The 25373-nt window shown below is 41.1% G+C and overlaps 1 protein-coding gene across 1 annotated transcript in view; it reads left to right on the forward strand.

Annotated features, from left to right (window-relative positions):
- The first annotated feature begins 260 nt into the window (after positions 1–260).
- Positions 261–25373, forward strand: part of LDLRAD3 (low density lipoprotein receptor class A domain containing 3) — a 58151-nt gene continuing 33038 nt past the window's right edge. The window contains exons 1-3 of the mRNA XM_042862316.1: positions 261–267; positions 1145–1270; positions 4814–4948. Coding sequence (XP_042718250.1) covers positions 261–267; positions 1145–1270; positions 4814–4948 — 268 coding nt within the window. The remainder of the gene's footprint in view (positions 268–1144; positions 1271–4813; positions 4949–25373) is intronic.

Genomic DNA, 25373 nt, shown 5'->3' on the forward strand with positions numbered 1-25373 from the left:
CCGTATTTCTTCTGTTGTCCCTGACTTTGTCCTGGCCTCCTAAAACTGTCCATTTTGATGTATTAATCCACATGGCTACGTAGAAAGACTGCCTGCTACTGTGATATCCAGATCTATCAACATCTCAAAACCCAGGAGCTGCAAACACATCTTCTATGTTTGGTATAAAGGAAGGAGAGAAGGAGCAGTTCACTCAAAAGTCCTTCAGTTAGCTGGCTTCTTTTCTGTTGTTCTCCTGTAAGTGGTCCACAGATGGCATTATGGCGTGTTGGCGATGTTCCATGCTCACCTCCCTGCAGTCAGCCAGGCTTCTGTTTTCAGGGGACTTTCTAGTCCATGATGCATCGCAGAAAATGAAGTCATGCTAAACTGAGGGGAAAAAAAAAAAAAAAAAGGAACAAACAAGCAAACAGCTAAATTAATTCTGGGCTGATGATAGCACAAGACTGAATTGGCACTTGCCTTGAGCAATGTAGTGGAAGCATCTGCATTACTCTAGCTGAGGGCAGCGTTCTCTTCTCCCTGCCATGAAGAGTTGCTGTGCAGTGAAGTAAAAAAAAACAGGAAGTACTTGGGATCAAATGAGATTCTATAATCGCTTCTTAACCACATTTTGATGTTATTGTTAGTATTTAGTGTTATGAATGGCTATGTGAGTGCTATGAAATAGATGCAGTTTATGTCCTGGGGAGCTTTATAATAAAAGCTGTATGATGGAGAGTTGTATAGTAAGAGATGGAATTCACGTTCCTTTTGCACCTAGTTCCACATAAATTGTGCTAACTAGAGGAACTGTTAGTTATAGTGGTTGTTTTTCTGAATTTGACTTTTGCAGCTTTAAAAATGCTTTAATGAAGATCTCTTATGTTTCCTATTATTCTCACAGACACTAACTCACTTCGTATCTGTGTATTCCCCTTTTCCTTCTCCAGGTGTTTCCTGATTCCTTGTAAACCTCTCTTTGCCCGCTTTGATCCCTAGTTCCCAAATTCTTCAAACCTGCTGCCATGTTCGTTATCCCTGTCCACCTTGTATTCTTCGCTTACAGGCTTCCCAGAGCAACCTGTGCTGTTACTGAAATGTCTTTAACATTTGTAAGACGTTTCCCTAATGTTTGCAATCTTCTGTGCATTTCTTCTCTCAGCAAAAGCCAAGTCCAAGTGTGGTGCCACCTTCTTCCCCTGTGCCAGTGGAATCCACTGCATCATTGGCCGCTTCAGGTGCAACGGCTTTGAGGACTGTCCTGATGGCAGCGATGAGGAAAACTGCAGTAAGTATCGGTCTACTTCCCAGTTAAGGCATCTTGTTTTCTTTTGGCTAATCACAGACAGGAACACTAGTTAGCTTTAGTTTGAGTCGGATAACCTGGTTGATCTGTATGCCTTTTTTTTTTTTTTTCTCTCACAGAATCTCTCAGTAGCATCAAACGTTGATAGTGTTAATAGCAGTCAAATCTGCCTCAACAGGAAATGTAAACTTTGGTACTCCTCTCAGAAGAGTCTCTTCAGCCTTAGTGTTGTCAGATGCAGGCACTACCTCCTCCTATATGTTTCAGGGCTTTTCTTTGGTTGTTTTCTTGGTTGTTGGTTCAGAATCTCGGGTGAGAGTTCTGCAGAAGAACGATTGTCTTTACAACAAGCAGTTTGAGAGTAGTGGTAGCATGACATCCAATGCCTTTGCAAACCACTGCATTTCAAAATGGCGGGATGGCCTGACTAAGGCAGGCAAAGTTTCACCTGCTTTCATCTTAGTTTTGGTTGTGTCCAGTTTTCACTCACTCATATACAAACACCGCGTCGTTTTCATTAGTATATTCTCCATCTTTTCCTCATTGCTGCATTTTATTTATGTATTTATTTATGTATTTATTTAGCCAAGGTAAGTGGGTGATTTCTTCAGTGGAATTTTTCTTCTTGCTGATTTTAAGATGTGTCCTTTCTGAGCCAATCATTTCTACCTCCTGTTCTGCTGGCTGGTTAGCACCACTCTTAAAATTTTTACTTTTATTGCTGTCAGTGACAGAGAATCTTGTGTGGCGTTTACATCACAAAAACAGGCCTTGTTTAAATAATACACGTATATTTAAGAATCCAGTTGACAACTGTGATTTTTTTAATAAGGTCCAGCTTGGTTTTGTTTTGTACATAATGCTTGCATGTTATATTAAGATGTGTTTGTAATCTTGAAATTAGATTTGAGCTTCATGTTTGCTTTGAACGGGTTCTCTGTATTTCAGTATAATATGCATTTATCAAATATTACAAATTAGACTTGTTCAATTTTTATTGGCTTATTTTTCACTGAATTCACTTATTCACTTATTTTTCACATTTTTGCTTATTTTTTATCACTGAAGAAGATTCTTTGTTCATCAGTGCATTTAAGCTTCTCTGTCTATACATGTTGTCAAACAACAAAAAAAAAGCCAGGCAATGGTTATTTAGTGAAACAGGATCTTTAAAGGAGAAGCAGGTTCTCCAAGTCAGAAATGCCTGTCAATACATGAGTTTGAGCCCCTGAGCTGTTCAGCATTTTGTAGCAAAGTCACAGCAGAGATATCATTTGAAGTATGACTTGACGTGGACTAAAACCCTGTTGTGTGGCTGCATAGATCTGCTATCTCTGTAAGTTTAGCAGGGATTTATCATAGTTGTAAGGAAAGGTTATGTTCGATCCAGCAGCCCTGCTGCTATTATCAGGAGCTGTTAAAAGCCCTGATGTTGCGTGGATCTGTAGGCGGAAGCCTGCAGCAAATAGTAGCTCGTTTTCTTGTTGGAGCAGGCTGGGCTTTTCCTTTTAATGTCATTTAAAGGTCAGGAGGAGGACAACAGACACCAGCTTTCAAAGATAACAAAAGGGGAGATCTTTATAGAGATCTATCACTGTCTGCTTCTAGGAGGACTTGCCTTTCTTGTTTGTGTGCCTCCCCCACATGTTGGGATCTCTATGGCAGCATGAACATCTTTTAAAGGTGCCATCTGTTGTTGGTTGACAGTCTGCTTTGGCTCCTTGGAGGGCTGTGGCAGCGTGATAGCACCTCTGCAGAGGATGAAGTTGGTGAAACAAGATTGAAGGCTAAGATTTTATGGTCTTTGGGTTACGCTTAAACAGATGGACTAGAAAGAGGTTTTGATGAATTTTCTTTGAATATTCTTGAGGTAGTGGACTGACAAATGGCAGGTTTCACTTTAAAGCATGCCACCTTGGAGTTAGTTATGAATTCTTTAATTTCCCATGTGCTTGATGTGCTTGTGGCATGTAGCTCTAACAAGGCCTTACAGCAGATAATAAGCTACTGATCTTCCTTTTCCTCTGTGCTGTTGAAGTGCACCCGTGGTATTTTCCAGCACGTCTAAGTGTCTAGTCACAGCTTTCTTTAAGTAGAGAAACAGTGCCGTAGGTCCTAAAGTGACCTGCAAAATCAACATGCTGTGCAAGTATGCAGCAGTTCCAGACCAAAAGAAATTTTGCATGTTCGTAATAAATATGCTTTCAGGGAGGTGGAGGAATTGGCCACATGTAGGAGTATTTGTTATGTATACTGGTATACTGCAGATTATATGCACAGAAGGTTTAAAGTGTGGTGATTTTGGTGTTGTGGTTTTTTTGTTTGTTTTTTGAAGCCTCTCTAAGGGCAGCTCTTAAAAGAATAAAAAATAGGAAGCCAGTTAGTATTTGGGAACTGTAATCCCCTTTGTTATTGTGGCAGAGAATCACTTTGAAGCAGACAAGGCATCTAAACAGCTTTTTAAGATTTTCAATTGGAATGCTGCATTCAGTTTCAGTCACCTCATTATCAAAAACTGGCGGGAGTTCAGAGAAAAGTGACAAAAATTAAGGGACAAAGAGATTGATTCATGAGAAGATATAAATTATGCATATCTCAGCTAAGGCATGACTACGTAGGAGGATAAGGCTGTATGTGAAGGGTGCAAACATTGTTCAAGGGGGGATTATGTAGTCATGTATGCTGAAGTATAGCTAAGAGTAGAGGGATGAAATTAGGAGAGAGAAAACAAGATGAATATCAAGGAAATATCCTTAGCAGTGATACACATTGAATCTGTGATGTAATCTGAGAGAACTGTGCTGCTTGAGGCTTTTAAATGAGACTGTATATAGCAGCAAATATGCTGTAAGATGCTAGGTTTAGAGTGAGTGAAAACGGCTCTTCCTGAATGAGTCTGCTTAAATACTGTTCTGCTTTTGCTGAGTGTGCATTCACCTAACTCACAGGGCCATATTTTGTGAAAGGATTTTCTGAGTGCACTTTAACTGTAAGAACGAATTTCAAGTTCAAACACTGAGAATTTGAGAAAAGCATTGTATCAATTAAAAAAAATCACGGGTGGGGATGAGCAAGGTGGAAAAAAAGAGCAGAACAGGAAGTAGATTAAACACTGTGCTGCAGTTCTGAGCTTGGATTGCTGGTTTATAAAACTTGAGCTAAACTGACTTTGCCATAATGGGAAGCAAAGGGTATGTTTATGGTAGGCAGTGCTACCTTCCATACAATTTTGTGTGGGGCAAAAGCTGAGTATCTAGCAGCAATTGTGATGAGGGCTCTCATGAAAGAACGGGATTACTACAATTGAGAGTAGACTAAATCTCTGCTACTTCTAGTGAATCTTGCATGATTTAGAAGTTTCATCTCTCTCTGCTTAAAGAGGCAAGGTATGTTTTATTGCCAGGTTACTTCCACATAGTCAGTGAAGTGATCAGCTGTTGAGTTGTGACCTGTTGTCCTTAATTACCTAAAGGCTATTCCACTGCCTAAGAGAATATCTAATGAAAGATCTTTCTCTTTTCACAGCAGCCAATCCCTTGCTTTGCTCTACTGCCCGATTCCACTGCAAAAATGGTCTTTGCATTGATAAAAGCTTCGTGTGCGACAGTCAAAATAACTGTCAAGACAACAGCGATGAAGAAAGCTGTGAAAGTCCTCAAGGTAGGAATGGGCTCTTTTTCTATTAAGCAGCATTATACTAACTCTAATTAATGCGTTATGGACATAGAAATTATGTTTCTGTTGTTGCCCTGTGTTGACTAGAGCTGTGGTTTCCTAATCTGCAGTTACTGAGAGTGAAACACATAGTGTGCGTGCGCGCGTTCCGGTGTCGGTGCTCAGAAGGTTGGTAGCTCTCTTAATTAATTTAAAAAATCACTTTTGCTGAAAGTGCTTATGATCTGTGATCCAGTGCTCACTGAAGTTGCTAGGAATCCATTTAGTGACTCCTAGGAGAGATGGGTTGGACCTAAAAGATCAGTAATAAAGTTTCAGTTTGAGGAAGTTTGGTGGTCTGTCCGTTTGCCAGATAGGAAGTCTGGGTAGGCTTAAAGCTATGCGACCTCTTTGCACTGTTACTTTCTGCAGGGTAGTCTTCACTGTGTGACAAGTCTACAGTATATTCTACAGTATATATACGGGACATATACAATATATATACAATATTTTCCTAGCCTTCCCTGTTTCACTATTAAGAGAACAATATGAAGTCAGGGAGGAAATTTTTATTACTGTTTGAAAACTGTGTATGAATCTTTTGAGACTTTCAAAACACCATTTCTGTATTTTTTTTTTTCTTTTCAACTTTTTCTGTAACTACATACAGCATTTCTTACATTTGGTTTTTGTAACTTAATACCATGGTATTTTATAAAATGAATGACTTGGGGTTGACAAGTGATGTGTATCAGGCATCATCTTCTAAACCTTTTCATGTCTGAGTTGCTACTGAGAGTCCAGAGCAGGAAAAGATGGAAGTCTCACTGGGTGTTTGCTGGGAAATTGCAGTGTGCTTGGGCCTATGGAGAGCAGAGCACATGAAGAGAGAGATAAAGGATGGTATGAAAGAAGATGAAATCTGAGAAATTGAAGGAGAATTACTTCAATATTTAGCTGTTCTGATGATTTAGCCCTTCGTGAAAGAGAAAGTAATTCTGAGCTCAACATGGTGATAAATATTCTTGACAACTCATAAGGGAAGAGCGAAAACAAGCAGCAGCAATGTCAACAAAAAAGAGTTTACAGCAGTGGTATGTGATGATGTGTTCTGTGTGGTTTTTCTGCTTAACCTATGAGTTCTTTCCTTTGGCTGAAGATGTAAAAGCTGAACGGGTCATCCTCTTACTTGCCAGGGCTGTGTCACGTCCTGGGAACATAAATCTGCCTGGATGAAGCCCCAGAGAGGGAGCTGGCCTGCTCTGGTGTTGTGGTTGTCTTGGGGAAGAAGAAGAAAAAGGACCTTTCGAGGGTCTGGTGCTCTGTATTGCTGCTACAGTAGTGCTGCTGTGTTGTAGAGTGAATTGTTTTTCACTACAGGTCTAAGGCAGCCCAGTAAGATTAATGCATGTGGTAAGTTTTTTTTTTTGTTGGGTTTTTCTTTTTTTTTGGCATCTGAAGCTTAAAGCAGCAGTGTTCTTTTCCAAGGTTGGGATGGCTGCTTCCTCTGCAGATTAATTGGCTGGATTGCCTCCAGGTTGTTTGTTGTCATGACAATCTGCTTTTGGAAGTGACTGTCAGGCTCAGGAGAAGAAAAGAGCTGTATTTCATGAAGCTGTTACTTTGTCTTGATCTTTGGTCCTTCTGGAAAAGTCATATTATTATGGGGTGTTAAGCAGAGTAGTTCTGCCTCTTTCTGTGCATGAAAAAGCCCCAGACATGGAGAAAGGAACTCTCTTTTATTAGATTAGAGCAGCAAGGATCTGTTTTTATGAATATAAATACGTGCTTAAAAAAAACAAACAAGTCCAAGTACAAGATTGGGAATAAGGAGTGAAATTCTGATTGTGGTGAGTGTGTGTGATTGTCCTGTGGCAGTTCAAGAGCTTCCCTGAATTGCCATGTCCCCATCTGTCAATGGGTGATGCTTGTATACCTGTCTTTCCAAGTGAGGATTAAACAGTGTAATGTGCTCAGCTCCTCATCAGAATGTAAATGAAGAGTCCCTCTGGAGTTTGCATCTATGGGTATGTCAGTCCTGGCTCCCAAACACCAGCAAAAAAAACCCACCTTTGTATTAATTGAGATTTAGAGGCTACAGTGGACAGAGCCTTTCATTTCTCACAATTCTTTATATAGCAGATCTAATTAGCGTAATTATGATGAGTTTTGTATTAACACAGCATCCAACAATCCTGGTCATTAACTAGAACTCAAGTGTTCTTGGGTACTTAGGACAGAGTAGAGTGCATCTGTAGGGCATTATGAAATCAAGATAGAGGATTTTCGTTCCTCCAGCCATGTCGTCATGTCAAGAGTAGTTGTTTTAATTCAGTGTAATTGAGTTCAGTCTGACACAGGAGATTGCCCTTGTGTGCTATTTCCCTACATAAAAAAATAGTTGATTTAGCAATCACTAAACTTCTGAACCTCTCCCTGTAGTATGATATTGTCATTATCACCGTTTAACAGATGGGGAAGAAAAGGTACAGATCAGCTAAACAAAATGATCCCAGAGTAACATCCTGGCTGGTAGGGGTAGAACTTCATCTATGCTTGTCTGCTTCAGGTGAATGTTGTGAGACTTAATCAATGTTTGCAAACTGTTTTGAGATACTAAGATAACATGTGGAATAGAAGTGTGAATTATTAATTGGTACTTTGCTCTCCTTCTGCTCTTGTGTATACTGACAAGCTTTTTAAATTAACACCTCTTCCTACTCCTCCATGAACTTCAAAGGCCTCCTTTATCCTGCTGTCATTACAGAAAGACTGCAGTAGCAAATCTCTTTGGTTTGTGTCAGATACTCCTTCATGCATAAAGGTCCTTTTGATCAAGAATGGTCACTATACAGACTAGGAAAAGAGAATGTGACCTCCTGCAAAATGTGTTGACCTGGCTTTGACAAGAGGCATATCCTTGACAAATAGTAGCTTTGCTAGAACACTGTTTTGCAATGAACCTGAAGTCATGAATTTGTAAAGATTCATTTTTGTCATAAATAGGTGTAAGTACATTTGGGGATGAGGCAGGAGTCAAGTGCCACAAAATTTAGGTACAAAAATGGGAGGAAGGTCCCATTTTCTGAAAGCAAGTTCCTGCTCTTTTTTCCCATAGCACTTGTAACCCAGCGTTGAATATCTTATTGAGGTTTCTGTGTCATGAGGAAAGGGACATTATAAAAGCTTAGACCACAACAGTCTGAAAGCAAGTCAAATAATTCTATTCTTGTTCGCAACAGTGATTATTTGTAGGCCTTTTAGGTACTATGGTAATCCTTGAAGCTGTTCCTTTAATCTGTCCCCAACTACATTCTGATGATCTTTGGTTTCCAGCACTGAAGTGGAATGGCCAGACTTTTCCCTAACTTTAGTCTGTTATATTTATCCAGATGGCCACTTGGGATAAGGCTGGATGGTGGGTATAACTGCTTGCATTATCCACACTGTTACATATATGTAGCTCATGCAGAATTGCTCTTTCTAGGGCTTTGTTCTAGTTCCAGGAAAGTACCTCCCACCCATCTGCTTTTTTCCTCTGATTGCCTGGGGTATCTGCCACGTGTTGTGTTAAATTATGGTGGTAACCTTTCCAAGCAGCACCACTGGCCTGCCAGTCATGGGGGAATTTCCTGCTCTGATAGCAGTCCACTGATTCCTTGTTCTTAGTATTTTTCAGCAGCTGTGTAAATTTTTTTTCACCTCTAGCACTGTACTTAATTTATTTTCTTAATTGCTTTTTATCTGAATGTATTTTTGCAGAGTTTCTTCCTTCAGCTTATCCTCCATTTTGTGCTTTTTAGTCTAGAAAGATTTACCACCAACAAAGCATACTGGCTGTTCTAATTCAAACTCCTCTGCCTTTCATGGCCCTTCTTTTCTTTCCCACTAAGATTGCTAAAATCCTTTATTAGCTTTAGCCACGTTGCCTAGGAAAAGAGTATTACTGCTGCAGGTCTATATTCACGCTGGCCGAGCTGGCTTCAGTAATGTTCCAGTTGTCACCCTGCAGTTGTTAGTAAACAGTACCACTGCTGTCAAGTTACATGTTCTGCATGTGTCCTGAAGCTGATTGCTGTTCTGAATTTCTACAGTGCAGTGGCCACAGCTGCACGTATGGGTACTTCATGTTTACTTAGTTTTCATTGATTTTTTAATTGGGATTTTGATATCCCGCTGTATTCTAAAACAGATTTAGAAGCATACACGACTTTCAGCTGATCTTTTTTTTTTTTTCTACAGCATATATAAATTGCTTGTATGAAAACAGGCACCATACTGAATCACTGGTAAATCTGACCCTGTGTCAAACAAACTGACAGCCGAGTGGTGCGGACATACTCTAAATTTCAGTGAAATATCACAGTACCTGATTTATAAAGCACAAAGAGCTCCCAGAAGGTCCCACTCCATGTGGAGCTTACAGTCAGCCCTTTGCATGTGGTAAACTGAAATTCTGAAATTCCCAAGTGCTTTGATATCACTTATACTTCCCCAAGCCTTGTAGTCTGAGCCTGGCTGCGCACGTTTCAAGTCTCTTTGACTCATTATTGACTCAGTCAGTAAGCTGAAGCTCCACTGGCAATTATTGTGCATCATCTTAGCCCAATTCAGCCTACAGCTGGAACGTAATACTCAGAGGCAGACTGAACAGAAGCAGGAACTCAAGAAAGGATACAAATAAAATGTCACTGAATGTTTCATTAAAAGGAGGCTATGCCTGGGTGAACATAGCTCTCTAATAGCTTTGTTTTCATCACAACACTTGCTAGATGGAGGTGTTTCTGTCACCTATGAATTGCTTCTTTTCTCCATTCCTATGTTCTCTGATCAATCTCAGGATTTTTTCCCTATTTTGACTTCATAAGGGTTTTTTTTCAAGAGGCAAAGCGATGCATCTGCATAGAGACTAAAAGTTAAGATGGACAGCTGGTACAGGTATGTATGCAGCTATAGCATAGTGCCAGATAAGCAGTGACTTCAGGTCTCCAAATGAAAAAGAAATTGGCTTAAAAGAGTGTTGATGCATCTGGGAGATGTCCTGCCTCCTCCCGTATCTCCTGTTCACCCTGCTTTGGTAGGCTGAAGCTGAAAGCAGTTCCAGCAGCAGATGACTTGGCTAGTGTAAAAGTCAGTTGTATGACCTGGATTAAATCTTAGACAAGGTTTTGTGTCACTCAGGGCTCACCATGTTAAAGACAGTAAAGATGGGCATCTAGTCGTAGGTCTATAGCTTGTATGATTCCTGTTCTGTAAGCAGGGATGACTTGAGGATGTTGTATAAGCCCTAAAGGCACAGTTCCACAGTAGTTGTGGAAGAGCCATTTTTTCCAGTAGTGCGGTATTGGATCCCTGCTGTAATCTGGTGGTTGTTTTTGTGTTGTGTTTTTTTTTGTTTGGTAGGTTTTTGTGTTGTTGTTTTTGTTTTTTTTCTTTTGTTGGTGGGTCCATAGTTGGTGTTCCCAAACTAATTACAAAAAGAATTAGAAGCCAGTCACAGTTCAGCTGCTGTACTTTCAGCCAGGGGAGCTGGAAACTGATACTACAAATGGAATGTTTTTTTGTCACCTGTGCAAAAATGAAATAAGAGCTCTTAATAGTTGTGTCTAGATATTTTTACCTTCATTTTGACGCGTGCCTAATTAACAGTTCCAGAAAAAGGTGACAGGAGTATCCAGTTTCTTTGCTCATGCTTCAGAATTTCAAATATAGGTGATAAAAGTGTCATGCTAGAGGAAGACAAATTTAAAATAAAGGACTTTCTTTTTTCCCCATTGTTCTTTAGGCTGATTAAATTCTCTCTTGAGCTCACGTTTGTAAAAATCAATTTATTCCAAATACTTTTTCCACAGGGTTTTAGCAGTATGTGGGTGGTTGAGGTATACCATGTATTTTGGCAGTGTCATGCAGTGTCCATCCTGGCTGCTGAATGGCGTTAACTTTTCAAAGTTGTCAGTGTCATTTAACCGAGTAGTAGGCTCCTACTGCAGAACAGCAGCCTCCCTCTTTTTGCTGGCAGTGGAAAGAATTAAAATGAAAGGCACAGATGTTGATTTCTGACTTTCTGTAGAAAGGAATCAATTCCAGGTGGCCAAGTGCTTTTTCTAGAGTTAATGTGGAAAATAAATATAACATTTGTATTTAAAATGAAATGAATACCTATTTCAGTACCGGAGAAAACAGTTTTGGTGAAGTATTCTTTCTTTCTGGTTGGGAAAGAATTACTGTACTGGTACATACTACTGGTACATGGTAGGTAGGTGCATAGGTAGAAAAGAGCTGCAGCAGAGGTTACCTGGTTTAAGTGTTGAAGAGGAGTTGTCACTAGCAGAGTGACAGCTGGCTTGGCCTTCTCTTCTGTTTCTGGTCCTAACCCTTATTCATCAAACCCAGCCGCACCAATCTTTAACTCTATTTCCATGCCTGGCCAAAATCTTGTTGGCATGACTCTCCCACTGGGGCTGCTCCTCAGCACCGCAGCTTCAGTGAAGGGACAGAGCTTGGGTTGTAGTTTTCTAGCATTAATCATCTTTCAGGCATAATGCTTCAATCTAAATCTAGCTGTGAGAACTACCTGTGTTAGCAGTGGCAGCAGAAAGTCTTACGTTGATTTAACCTCCATTGCCTTCACAAATCTTAGTCTATCATTCTCACGTCTAGCTGTCTGCTAGTCAGAAATGGTTTTCTAACAGGAATGATTTGGGCAGCTTGCTTCTTTTGGAAGTTTGTGTGGGAAATTGAGAGGAGAGTAATAGACTTTCCTTGCTCTTTAGGAGTTGGGTTGTTCTTTTAAGCAGCATAGGATTAGACAGAAGAGTTTGTTGCTCACACCTTTGTGAATGGAAGAGAAACATCCCAGAATCGTCTTTGTGAAGGTTAGTTTTTTGTTTGTTTGTTTTATTTTCTTGAAGCTACTGCTGCGAGGTTGGTGGATGTGGCTTCTGAAACATCAGGAAGCTAATTTTGCACATGCTTAAAATCTGTATCTTTTCATACATGTACCTGGGAATAATCTGTGACTTGAGCTCTATCAAAGCTCTTGTGTGTGTTCTAACTCAAAGCCACAAGCAAGGCAGGTGTAAAAGTTAGTATCTGTAATCAGATGTTGTAGCAGTTTAATACTTAATCAATTATGTAATTGACCCAAATCAATATAATTTCTTGTAGACAGTCCCTGAGAGCAGGGTTACCAAGTTGAAAAGTTTTACTGACATCTGCTCAGCAAGAATATATGCTTCAGGTTTGCCAGATGTCTCTGCGGCTAGAAGCTGTGCTGCTGCGCTGCACTTGCCTCCGAGGAGCACAATGGGAAATGCAGAATTGCTGTCAAACGTAGAAGACCCCATGTGGTGGGGACTTGGATAGGTCTGGCAAGTTTATCCGCGTTCTTGAGAAATCCTTTGTTTAGACTAATTTGGTTTCCTTAAGCTTCCCTTAGCTGACATAGCCACAATTTTACCATGACTTTCAGAAAATACCATTTCGTATATTTTAAGGGAAATGACAATGTGTGAAGCTGTGTGTGCTTGGGGGATATCTCACAGTTGTGTGGTATTAACATAAAAGTGTGGCTACTGCACCTCTTTGTCTTCACGCCCATTCCTAAATGCTGGTCCCACCAGATCAGTAGGAGTGTTATCTTTCTGCAGCTCAAGGCTTTTGCATCTTTTGCAAGTCTCACTTCAGCTGCTGTGCCAGTCTGCTATACTCACAGTGGAACAAAATAGCTTCAGGGTGATGTTTAAAACCCAAGGAAGTTGCCAGCCAGGGTTCCAGAGCAAGGTATTTCATGCTGCCTGATCTAAAACCAGCAAATGAAACTTGATAAGCAAATGGATTACCACCAAAAAAAAAAAAAAATTGTTGCCAGACTTTAGATTAAACCAAGATTGATCCTCAGCCAAGCATTTCAGTACCTGTAAATCTGTGAAGGATGAGGCTGTTGAATTCTTAGCTTTCTTTTCTTTGCTGCTCTTGCATTAAAACTCGTGTCACAGAGCATGATCAGCATTCTTTGGAAAGCTGGGCACCACAGGAAATTTTCTTCTGCTTACTGAAAGTTGTGAAGTGGTGAGAGACATCTAGACAGTTTTCAATCTGTGTGCTGTTCCCCAAGCTTGCCAAATTTACGCACGTTCCCATCTCACATTACCAGATATTCTGTGCTAATTTGCTGTAAAAGATTACGTTAAAAATCCATATTTATGAGGGATGTTAAAAACATAAAGCAATTACATGGTTTTCAATTACATAAACATCAACATGCAATGGGAATTAGAAGCTGAATAATTAATTTTCTGTTTATTTGTAATATAGAGTTTATGCAAACAGTAAAACCTGAAGAACTATCTGGGGGGAGCATGGAGGATACAGTGAAGTAGTGCCATAAAGTTTGGTCTCCAAACTAATTTTTAGTATCTCTGTTCCAATCCAGTTCAGATGTCTAGGTAGAAATTGGCAAATTGGCTGCTAGGGAAAGCGGCAGTGTACTAGGTGGGAAGCACTGGATACAGAAGTCCAGTTTGTACCTGCAGTTAGGTAGTATTTCCACCAACCTTGCTAAAGTTTGGGAAAATGGGCTGCACGTTCTCATGTCCTGAAGGCAGAGGCAGAAGCAGTGATAGCTGTCTGGATTATTCCTCTCGTTGACTTGGTAAATGGCCTTGGGCATTCTGGGTTAACTTCTGTCGGATGCCTTATCTCTGTTTTACAGATGAAGAATACCAAACTTCTTCCTTTTGAATGCTTTATGAAGGCTTATAAAGCAATGTGAGGAAAATAAATATCATGAATCATTTCTGAATATTATCTGTCAGCTGCAGGGTACCTGCCCATCACTGTGGGGTCTGAACGTTGGTGCAGAATTGCATCCTTCCAGGCTTCAAAGCAGAATCTTCAAGGCTTGCTCTCTACTTTACCTTTGTTTATTTTAGTAACATTATTGCACCAGAGTAAATGCAGCTATTACCAAGTACTTCTTAAGTGGAAATAATCTGGAGAATTCAGTGTTTTTAAGAGTTAGGTAGTGTGTTACCCTGTATTAAAACCTCAGGGACTTAAACAAGCATGTTCCATTTGTTCAGCTGCTTATTCTTAGGTCCTCATTTCTCTTTCACCAACCTCATTTTAGTGATGGCTGTCCAGGAAAGCACTTCTAGACTTCTTGAAAAAGATTTTCCATGGCAGATGGTGCTTGTGATTTACCCTCCACTACAGAAGAGAATAAAGTTTGCTTTCAGAGGGCACTTTAAGCTGAGTTTTCTTCAAGAATACTTTTCTTAGCAAAGATTTGAACCATAATATCAGTTAATTTTTAAGCCCTTTGTGGCTGTAACTTTGCTGACTGACTGATGGACGTGGGACCTGGCTTGAGGGAAAGGGGTCACTGTGTACAATTAAATGGGAAGCTTTGCAAAGTGTTTGGCATTGGTGCTTATAAGAACTCATAGCTATGGGAATATTGTATGGGAAAGAGAGTGCCCTTGTGGTGACTAATTTGCTGTCAAATTTAATTTTCCTATTTCACACTCTAGAAGCAGAAAACAACGAGCACATCTATGATTTTAAGAAAGCAGTGCTGTGGGGGAGGTTATTTCCGTGTTTAATAACTAGATGACCATGATCAACCAGAAAAAGGCAAGAGGATGAGAAGACTTGTTCTGCTCGAAACCTAACAGATTCCAAGCTGAAGTTTTTCTCTTGCTGTTTTTGCTTGCAATTAAAGCCAGCCTGGCTGACCAGACTGGGACAAGTGTGTTGGAGATCAGTTGGAATGGAATGGGCTCTTAAGAGCCACAAGGAGGCTGCAGCAGGTATGTGAAGCCTAAGCAGCTGCTGGGATAAAAATGAGATGTGGTGGCAGCGAGCAGAGCCTGTCTTTCAGACAAGAAGTAGGCATGATACGAAGGGGCTTCAACCACTTTCCTAATTGTTGGTTTGTTGTTTTTTTTTACTTTGTTTTGTGAAAGGATGGCTTGTACATAGTCCTGCCATTTGCTCTTGTGGGGTAGGTAGCTGATACAGATGTGAAGGGGGAAATGGTAAAACTCAGCTCTTGCAGTCATACCATTGTTTTTGTGATGAATCAGCTGCCAACGTTTGCTTTCTGGAGCCCATCTTGTTCCTCTGTTGAGCTTGCAACACCAGTGTGATTGGATCACTGAGTGTTTGCACAAGCCACTGCTGGGCTCTCTCTTGTCTTCCAGCGTGCCTTTTTCACCACCTTTAGATGTACAATTCCCCATGAGCTGATGATTAGCTGGTGACGGTGTGAAATCAGATTCTAGTTATGACTGATAATTGCAAGAAAATATTCAGGAACTGCCTTCCTGGCCAAGCTGGCTGTATTTCAAGACTTTGAACGTGAAGAAGTGCTGGCTGGAGGCACCTGAGGAGACGTACTGAGGTGCTACAACAACTTCCATACCAGAGAAGGAGCACAGCATGGGGCCTCTGTGCACTGTACAGCCTGTTTGAGGTGGGAACCGAGCAACACAGAAAAAGACACTGAGGAAAGGGGTTAACTTCAATCTTCCAGGAAGTTACAGGAATGCTTTTGGTCTGTACCTTTCTTACTGGTATATCAGTAAAGTATGGCAGTTCAGTCCTTCCAGAAAGCCCCGTGTATTTCCGTTTGGATGGAACATGCTTTTGTGCTTTTTCATTCATCATTTGAGACAGCACATTTGCACTTCCCTCTGGTAAACTATCATGATCTTTTCCTCAGTTGTTCTTGTTAGCTCTCCTTCTTGTTTCTTTCTGTCTCTGGTTGTTGTGTCATGCCTTCTTCATGTGCTTAGTTTTGGCTTTTGCAGAGGTGCTGAACAAAAAGAACTCTAAGCTAGTTTAAGACTTCGATCATACACACAATTAAAGTGGTGCAAGATGATGTTGCTCAGGTAAAGCTTTTCTTCTCAGTTGTTTGCATGTTTTATTGCTGCCTTGGAGGGATGGGCAGTGGTCTGGGCTGCACGTACACAAACACATAAAAACTAACCAACCAAAAAACGACACCACAAAGAAAAAAATACCCAAACATGACATAAATCATTCTCTATGAGAACGCTGGATGAAGATTCCTTTATTTCATGCAGCTCTCTGATATGGGCTGATATTCATGGCAAAGAAGTGTGTATCTTGTTTATAACTTCAGGAGATTTAATGCTACACATTTAATGATGTCTGGAAGTCACAGTCAGGTGAGAGTAGGAGTTTCTTGTCCCAGTTATGCTAAAGCTGTTAGAGCAGGAATTTTCTTCCCACCTATTTTACCGCATGATTTGTACTGCGTATGTTTTATTGCCTTGATTTATAGCATATGTCCTGAGTTTCTCTGACGCGGGTAGCAATTCCGTGCGTGTGGTTTGCTAGGTGGAAGCAGTCTCCTGATGCTTTTGCCATTAGATCTGTGGTTTGGCAGCAGTGTTTTCCTGTCAGACACCAGAATGGAGCTCATGCAATGGAAGGGGGAGTTGTGGAAGAAGTTGCTGCATTAAACATCTGTTGGAGGGGGAAGTTTCCACAGGAACTGGGTTAATAATCCTCTTCTTAGGTACAAGCAGCGGATAACAGATTGGTTATTTCCCCCTACTTGCAAAAACCACATGGCAGCAGAGTGTCAAAGCAGCTAAGGTACAAAGTGGAAGGTGCACTAGCTGAAGTTGCCCATTCCTACATAAAGGGAAATGGGTCCATGAGAGCTGGCGGTGTTCTGCTGCAGTAACCCTGCATCCTTTGTCACTGCTATCCATCCGCAATCGCTGTGTTGGAGGAAAATCTGTCCTGGCTTTAACCAACAAGTCTTTTTGTCATTTGGGACAGGGTGGAGTTCTCTGTACCATTCTTCCCTAAGCTTTTCCATCTCCAGAGTTGATTACATCTGTGGGGAACAGCAACAAAGTCAGCCAGCCTTTTTCACTTCTTTGCTCATCCAGGGGCTTCAGTGTTGTCTCTCTGAAGTAGTTACATTAATCATATGGCAACTGCCTTTGGAATTGCAATCCCAACATGTTCTCTATCTTCTTTGGCTGTTTGAAGGAATTGCTTTATGTTTTTGCTCTTCCTCTCTTTTCATACCCTTGCCCATTTTACTAGCATATGGTGAGAGAACCAGAACGATGAGGTTGCTGAGCACCTCTGTCCTTTGCATAGAATCATATTATAGGATCATAAAATGGCTTAGTTTCGAAGGAACTTCAGAGCCCATCTGGTTCCAACCCCCTGCCGTGGGCAGGATTGTTATCACTAGATGAGGCTGCTCAGAGCCCCATCCAACCTGACCTTGAATGCCTCCAGGGATTGGTATAAAGAGAAGGGAATGTTTTTCCTATGTGCTATGGCTGTTTCTCAATGAAAAAGACAAGAACTACGACAGTGGATGTTTTCCAAAGTGCCTGTTTAGATGTATAAAGTAACATTAGTTTTAATAGATTCTGTGCTCCGAGGCATATTTGAAAACATCATCCTTTTATGTAAAAACAATTTTTTTAAAAAAGGAAATGTTTTCTACAATGCTTTTTTATTTAATGCAGGCAGAACTCTTCCCTGCTTGTGAGAATACTGAGTTGAGCAGATACCACACAGACACTTGTTTTGCTTCCCTCCTTGTTAGAGGCTTCAAAGATGATGTCCAATGCTTGCCAATTTGGGTTTGCCCTGTGAAGCATCACTCTGCCAGGCTTTGTGCAGTGTGGGCTTCAATGCCTCAGGTAGTGAGGATTTCATTGTTCCTGGATGATTATTTTTTCTGCAATTCTCACAATAAGTCTCCCTGTTCTGACATCACCTCAGCTCCAAAGTTAAGTCATACTCTCCTAGTATTAGATTCACTACCTGGTTTCTAGGCTTCTACTAGCCTGGAGTGTTGGTCACTTATTGCAGATGCAGAATGACTTTAACCTTTAGCTGTTGTTTCGTTTAGTGTGCAGGACAGACTCTCTGGTTCTTAGGTTCCCTTGGAACTCGAATCAGGGAGTGAATTTATCTCAGCTTTTCTGGATGGAGACTGATGTTGAGATTAAAGAGAGCTCTGTGCCACACGGATTTGCATCTGCTCTTTCTATAAACTGTACAATGAATGTGCACCTTGTGTTAACACCATTCTGTAAGCAGTGTTCATGACAATTTAGTGGACTAGTTGTTGCTGGGGCTTGCTAAATAGTTCCTGCAAGAAGATTCTGCTTATCCTGAGATATAATCAGGTAGTGCTGGCTGCGTCTTCTGGCTTGATAATTGTTAAGTGGTGAGATCAAGCTGAATTCAGACCCGTTCTGTCATTAGGGAGCCATTAAGCTCTTGCTCTATGCCTTCGTCTTTAAATGTGGGTGTTGCCATTAATGTTTTGTGTATGGTTCATGCTGTCCCAATCTCCTCCTGCCCTCTGCTTTTAATATTTTGCTATTTTTTTTTCCCAAGTCTCATGTGTTTGCATAGGTGCATCATTTCAGAGGAATACAGGAGGGATGCAGATGTTATGACTTCATTTATTTATTACACTGTTGGGGCTTTTTTGATCTCTGGAACTCAAAACAACTTTCAAATAATGTTTCTCTTTCATTTTTTTTGGCACTAGTTCCCCTCCCTATGGATGAAACTGATTTTGGGTGGTTCTCACAGGGTTGGTGACTGATAAATTGTATAAATCCACCCTCAGTCCAGATGAATTTACCTTTTTCTGTTTTTATTAGATCTCAGTTTCTTCTTCCCAACGTAATTTACGTTTGATATTTCAGGTTGAAGGAGTATCTTGTGGGCCTAGGAAGGGGAAAACTTGGCTTCTGGTCTCCCCTCCCCATTTTGCTTGCCTGTCCCTGAGCTGGAGCTCCTTTCAGCAACCAGCACAGTGATGCTGAGGGGAGCAGGGCCCAGACCCTTGTCACCCAGCAGTGGCTGGATCACTCCCTGCGCAGTTCCAGATGCTGATAGTGAGGGCACTGGCTCTGCAGCAAACCCAGCAAGTACTCGGCAGTATCTGTTTTCTTGGGTGCTTTCAGGCTGTGTAAAAGTGGAACGTGTTTTACTCACCAAGTGTTGCGTCAGGGATCCGGAAAGCTGATTTGACTAGGAGGAGACCTTCCTTTGGAGGGCAGGAGAAGAGGAGTATAATATTTGCGTGGGGGGTTTTGTTGTTGATGGATTTTTTTTTTACTTTTATTTTTTTTACTGCTTTGAAACTGTGCATATCACAGCTTATAAAACACTTAGATCTGTCTGCCTACTGGCTTGTCTGTTTCCATTTCAAACCTGGATAATATAATTGATGTAATTTTATAAATACCTTAAAAAAAAATTGAAAAAATGTAATACATCTTGAGGGACCTTGTTCTTCAGAGCGTTATATATATCGCTTTCTCTGTCAGTTCCTTTTGCAAAGCTGTTTATTTGCAGCTTCAAAGTATTTATACTGCTTAAGAACAGTGTTAAGTATCTTAATTAGCTTGGAAAATGTTCTGGGCTTTTTTGTTCTTTAATATATTTTAAAGATATTTTCCTTGGTAAGACTTCAAAGTGCCACTTCTGCAATTCCTTTGACTGTGCAAGTGAGCTGTCATATTCTCCAGAACTGAAGCTACCTGCTGGCATTTGTTTTGCTTTCAGGCCATCTCATCAGATACCATTTTTGCAGCTAGGCCCGCAAGTTACATTTGAAAGTGTCAAGAAGTCTTGGTGCCACATTGCGTAGCCTTTTACAGCAAGGAGAAGGGAGAGGGCTGGAGGGAATGCTGCCTGCTTTACCAGATCAGCACGTTAATGGGCTGTGTGCATCCCCCGTACACTGCCCAAAGAAAAATGGGCACCTGCTCAGAGCCTGGGGGGGCACTGCGACACAGACCTGTCCTCACAACCCAGAGCTGTGCCTATTCCTGCAGCTCTCTGCTCTGCGTTTCATTGCTCCATCTCAGTGCAGCTGGTGAGCAGCTGATGGATTTTAACAAATGTGTAATTACTGGCACTATATACTGGAATGTTAAACAGAAGCTTCTAAAGCTGTGGGTGTGAGGGCATCAGGAGTTATCCGAGAGAGTTCAGCCAGGTAGGTAGGGGGAACTTTTTGGCCAAATACTGAATTCCCTGAGAGTCTTTGCCTTGTTTCTTACCCACCCGGCTTCTATTAATACTTGCTGTTGTTGCTGCTTTTTAAAAATGTATTTTTCCAGCCAGAAAGGGAAGAACCTTCTGGTGTGATGGTGAGGCTGTGTTCCCATAGAAGTAGGCGTGTAACTTGCTGAATTCCTATTTCTACTGTTTGCAGTGGTGGTGTTTTTTTTCCATTCCTATTCTTCCTCTCCTCACACCATCACACGCACCTCAGAAGACTCATTTGCCCTAATCGTGTGTTTGACTCACAAGACCCAGCAAGATAATAGTCTGAGAGTAAATTACTGTGGCAACTGCATTCACAGATATTGTGAACAGCTTCTTTAAAGCAGTGTTGGATTACTTGAGGTGCAGGTTTCAAAACACTATAGCAGCTTCAGTAATTACTTGGCTTAAGCAATGAAGTTCTGTGGATACATTTCGTTTTTCACAATGCTCATTTTTTTTCCTTTCCAGAAAACGGACAAGAAGCCCGTATTAAAAAGTAATTAAATCTGCAACCCAGGCAAGACATAGAAAATTCAAAATGTAATGCTAATGCAGTTTTTTCATTTTGCAGATGATTGTGTTGCCCACTCACAGAGGCACAAGTATGCACATCATTAGCCCTGACAAAGAGCTGACGGTTAACTTTGACGTTCTTGGTTTCCAGAAGTTTATCTCACAATCTCATTATGTAAATGCATTATTATTATTATTATTTTAATTGCCATGAGAATAAATGTCTGTCTAGAGCACTGCATGGGATGCATCGTGCAGAAGCTAGGCAGAACTACCTGTTCTGTTGAAAGAGAGTCGTGTTGCTTTGATTTATAATTAATCTTTAAGACTCTGAGGCATCTTGACAGTATGAAACAAACAAATCTGACTGTCTGACAGTGGTGTTTGCCAGAGGAGGCAGCGTCCCACATTGCATTGTATGCACAGCACTGTATGCATTGTCCTGAGGCTTGGCGGATTGCTGCCTTAATTGCTAATTTTCCTGAAGAAAAGGCATGTGTTGTGTGAAACTGTGCTTTGGGAGAAATGCATGGAGAGGAATTTGCTTCCCAAGAACTTGCAGCTCTGGCTGGTTTAAGAAAAAATAATAAAACCACAATAAAATCTCAGTGCCCGGAGCTCTCCTGCAGGGTATTCCCAGTTCAGGTAGGTGGCCCAGCAAAAAAGAAGCAGGGCCTCATTAAAGTCCACCAAGTGCATGTTTTTATCCCCTGGATGCTCCATAAGTAATGCCTCCTATTTTATTGTGTTGGCTGTCAGGTTCAGAGGTGGGTGTCTGTGTTATGGCAGCAGAGATTGGACCTTCCGGGTGCTATCCATTACATTTTGTTGCCATGTGACAGATGGCAGTAGAGAGGCAGTCTGACAGAATGGTGTCTGACATGGAAGTAAGCATGAAGCAAAGGTGTGGCATTGAAAAAATTGCACCCATTGACATACATCACTGTTTGCTGAACATTTATGGAGACCAAACAGTAGATGTGAGCACAGTGAGGCAGTGGGTGCTGCATTTCAGCAGCAGTGACGGCAACTTGAAAGACAAAATTTGGGCTCCCTATGTGGGCATGCTTTGGCTGAGCTGCAGTGGGATGGTGCTGCTGGGCACTGTGGCTGTGGGCAGTAGGTAGCAGAGCTGAACCATTGGTCAAGCAGGGTTTGTTTGCATTTGCAGAGCAGTGTGCTCCTGTGAAGCTGCAGCAAAAATTACCTCTTGTGAATGCTGTTGGATGCTTTGGAGATAATGTGCACAGACTTACCCCATCCTTCTGGGAAAAGAAATTCCTTCTAGCCTTTCACAGTGCGGAAGGGGATTGAATAGTCAGGTGGTTCAAGACTGTACTTCAAGACTTGTTAGTTAATGTATCTTTAACCTTAAAAGGTTGTTTGTTGTTTAGAGCATGAATGAAGAGTTTGGAGTTTGCAGTGAATGATATCCTGCTTTAGCAATAGCAATCTTGATTTTTTTTTTTTTTTTTAAACAAACAAACTCACCACCAACAAAAATTCAGTATCCTTAAGTGGGATGATTGCTGTGTATGAGAGGTAAGGTTTTTGTTACAGAGTTTTGTTTGTCAGTCTCCTTCTTCCATGTGTCTGTGATGCCATGAAAATGGAAAATAGGACTTTTTAGCACTAGAAGACTTGTAGTTTGATTATTGCAGAGTATTTAGTAAGTTACATGTAAGTAGAATTGACTTTCCATTTTTTAATACAGTAATCCTTTCATTTTCATGTGTGTACGTAGCTCTGCAATGCAAGGAGAAGGGTTAAAGCTTATAGACTTGTGCAGTAACTTAATGATTACTCACAATAATCTCTCCAGTGCCTTTATGGCAGTGTGGTTTGAACGCTTCTCTGCTAGTACCAGGCCTGCAGCTGATCACTGAATCACAATCAATTAGGTTGAGACACAATCGATTAAGGTTGAGAAGGACCTCTAAAGTCATCTTTTCCAGCCATCCATGTGTCATACATGTGAAGAAATCGTTTGGTTCTGTTTTGGCTAAGCTTTTCTGGTGTGCTGTAGTCACGCTGTGTGTGACAATATGTGGTGATGTCACACTGTGCGTGACTGTATTATCAATCTTTAATATATTTGTGCTGTGCAGGATTATGCCATCTATATATCAGTTTCTGTTTTGTTAACAGTGGTATCACATAAATGGAGAGTTTGGTTTGTGTTTAAAATACTACAGTAAAGGGAAAATCATTTTTCTTTTGGCCACATGTAGAAAACTCTGGAATAATGGGATTGATTTCCTATCGGAGTAACTTGCCATCTCCTCAGTCACTCCAGAGGATGTTTTCCTTTCTGGTTCCCATTACTATAATTAGATGCATTCAGGGCATTCTGTTTCTGTTTATTAATATGTAACCACGTGATTGATTCTTGCATGCCAAGTAGACACTTTTTCCAAAGGAAGCACGTATTTTACATGAGTTTTCAGAGCAACTATGTGAAGAGTGCATATAAGAGGCGCGATAACATGCAGCTTGAACACTAACTAGTCTTTCAGACTTCTTTCTGTGCTCTTCCTTCTCATACACCTCCCTAGCTTTGTGGCACTGAATCATTGGTTCCCCTACTACAGTGCTGGCTTAAATTTTCAAAGCACTGGCTGTTTAACTTGCCAAGATAAGGTGTTTCTGTAGCATGTGGATTTTCTACTGATGAGGATTTAGTGGGAGGCTGACTTGCCTTTCTGAATGGATTATTTGTGTCAAGGAAAGCTGCTGACTAAGGATATTTGTAGACATTTTTAATGATCCAGAGAATGCACTCCTAAATATTTTCAGGGTTTTTTTTTTTTTTTTTTTTTTTTGAGGGGTGTGGGGCAGGTGGGATGGGGGTGAAATTACATCAGGTTGACATTCAACTTGAACCACAGCAGAATTGCTAAAAGCAATCAATAGTGTAAAACACACACACACACACACACACACACACACACACACACACACACACAGAGAACACCTCCAAGGCACAAAAAGCCCCTGCTTTTCAGCCCAAAGAATTAATTTATATTCCCCTGGATGAGGTATGAATGTTAAACACTGTTATTCAATTCATCTTTTTCCAAATCGGTCTGAGTCTATGACTCCAGAATCATCAGTTTGGGGTCTGTGTGCTGTAGGGGATCCAGCAGCATCCATGCAACCAGATTTGTTGGCTGTAGCACCGCATTTAGTCAGCTGAAGGAAGCCAGGCAATCCCTCTCCACCCCTGCCTGTGGTGTCTTCAGATGCAGTCACTTGCTTGTTTTCAATGCATTTCCTCACTGTAGTGAGTTTTATTCCAAACTAGAGCTTTGTGTAATAAGGCAAATGTGGTTTTGATTTCATATTACTCCCTGTATCCCTGGGAGCTGCAGTGGGGATATAGGTGCTCTGCCAAATTTATCTAGTCTGGAATGGGTATCGAAGCCACGTAGGTGAGCAGATATTCCCTGCGTGTTTCATTTACTACTGTACTGATCTCAAGTGGTCCTTCTTTCTTAAAAACAGGAGCCTTTCTAGTCCTCAGAGATGTAAGGAACAATGATGTAATGCCAGTTCTTTGTCCCTAATTCTCCTGTCCATTATGGTTTCTGCATTTGTCATGGTCTGTGGTTTAGACCAGTGACAAAGTAGATGAGTACATTTCTGCTGCTTCTGCCAGCACAGCCTTTGCTCTGTTGATGGACAGAACAGGGTGTCACTGATATGTTTTCTGCTCATCTGCTGCTGTACTGATATTGTAATGATCCTCCATGGCAGAGCAGGCTCTTTGTGACACGAAGCATTCCTTAGGAGTACAGTGGAGCTTAGCCCAAGAAAGACTTCTTCCAAAGGAGGCACAGAGCCTGTTGGGAGGTTCAGCACTTGTTCACCCACCTGGCAATAGCACTTGGAGTGCTTACTGGCTGTGTCTGGGGCAGTCTGCCTTGGTGTTGAGCTCCTCAGTGTTGATAAAAGAGGACCCACGCTGTTGGCAACTGATTTTGCAAGAAAGATGACATTTTTATTTTTAAAAATACTTTCCTGCTATTGTAGCTGGAGTATAAATATAGGGATGAACTGTCGGTAGGCTTCCTGGCATAGCTCTAATTGTCACCACAGATCATAAAGGTATAGATCAAAGAAAGCGTCCTTGCCACTTGGGCCATCCTAATCAAAGGGTTGAGAGAGTGAATGCAGAATGCAGTTTCTTGATCATCTGTGATCCTACTATGTGACTTACAGCAATTTTCTGCCTTGATACCTCTTTCTTTTTTTCTTTTTCTTCCCAGTTTTTAAATGGGAGTTTAAATTTTAAATGGCTGCTTCACGTCCCAGTGAAATCCCACTTGGATTTCACATGAACTTTTTTGTTGATTGTTAGCTTAAGGCTTTTTCCTGGGTCACAAGAGCTACAGAAGTCTAATCAGTATGGATTTTTATCACTGTGTTGGGAAACCAAAACCAGTGTATCCTAGGGTTGACTCACATCTGCTTGGTATTCATCTCTAGCTATTTGCTGAGGGATGAATACTCTATATATCCCAGACTGATTAATGTCTCTTAATCCATGTGTTGCTGTACTTATTCAGTATTTGTCAAGTGAGAGAAGTCAGCAAAAACAAGGGTGATGTTTGCCCTGTCCACCAGAGATGCTAGCAAAGCACTGACCTGCCAACCCACTAACACTTTTTCTTCAAAACTTTTGTTAGGAAAGGGACAGAAAAGAGCTCTTCCTGAAAGCGATGTACGCATCCACGCTCTGAAGTGGGTAGGGCAGTACAAGCTGCACTAATGCTCAGCTGTATGCAGCTTGGTTGTATCCAACTGTGGGAAGCTGTTGTTCTGGTGCAGCAAC

Source organism: Lagopus leucura, unplaced genomic scaffold (assembly GCF_019238085.1).
Source record: "Lagopus leucura isolate 7727_CA_CO unplaced genomic scaffold, USGS_WTPT01 Super-Scaffold_1, whole genome shotgun sequence".
NCBI lineage: Eukaryota > Metazoa > Chordata > Aves > Galliformes > Phasianidae > Lagopus > Lagopus leucura.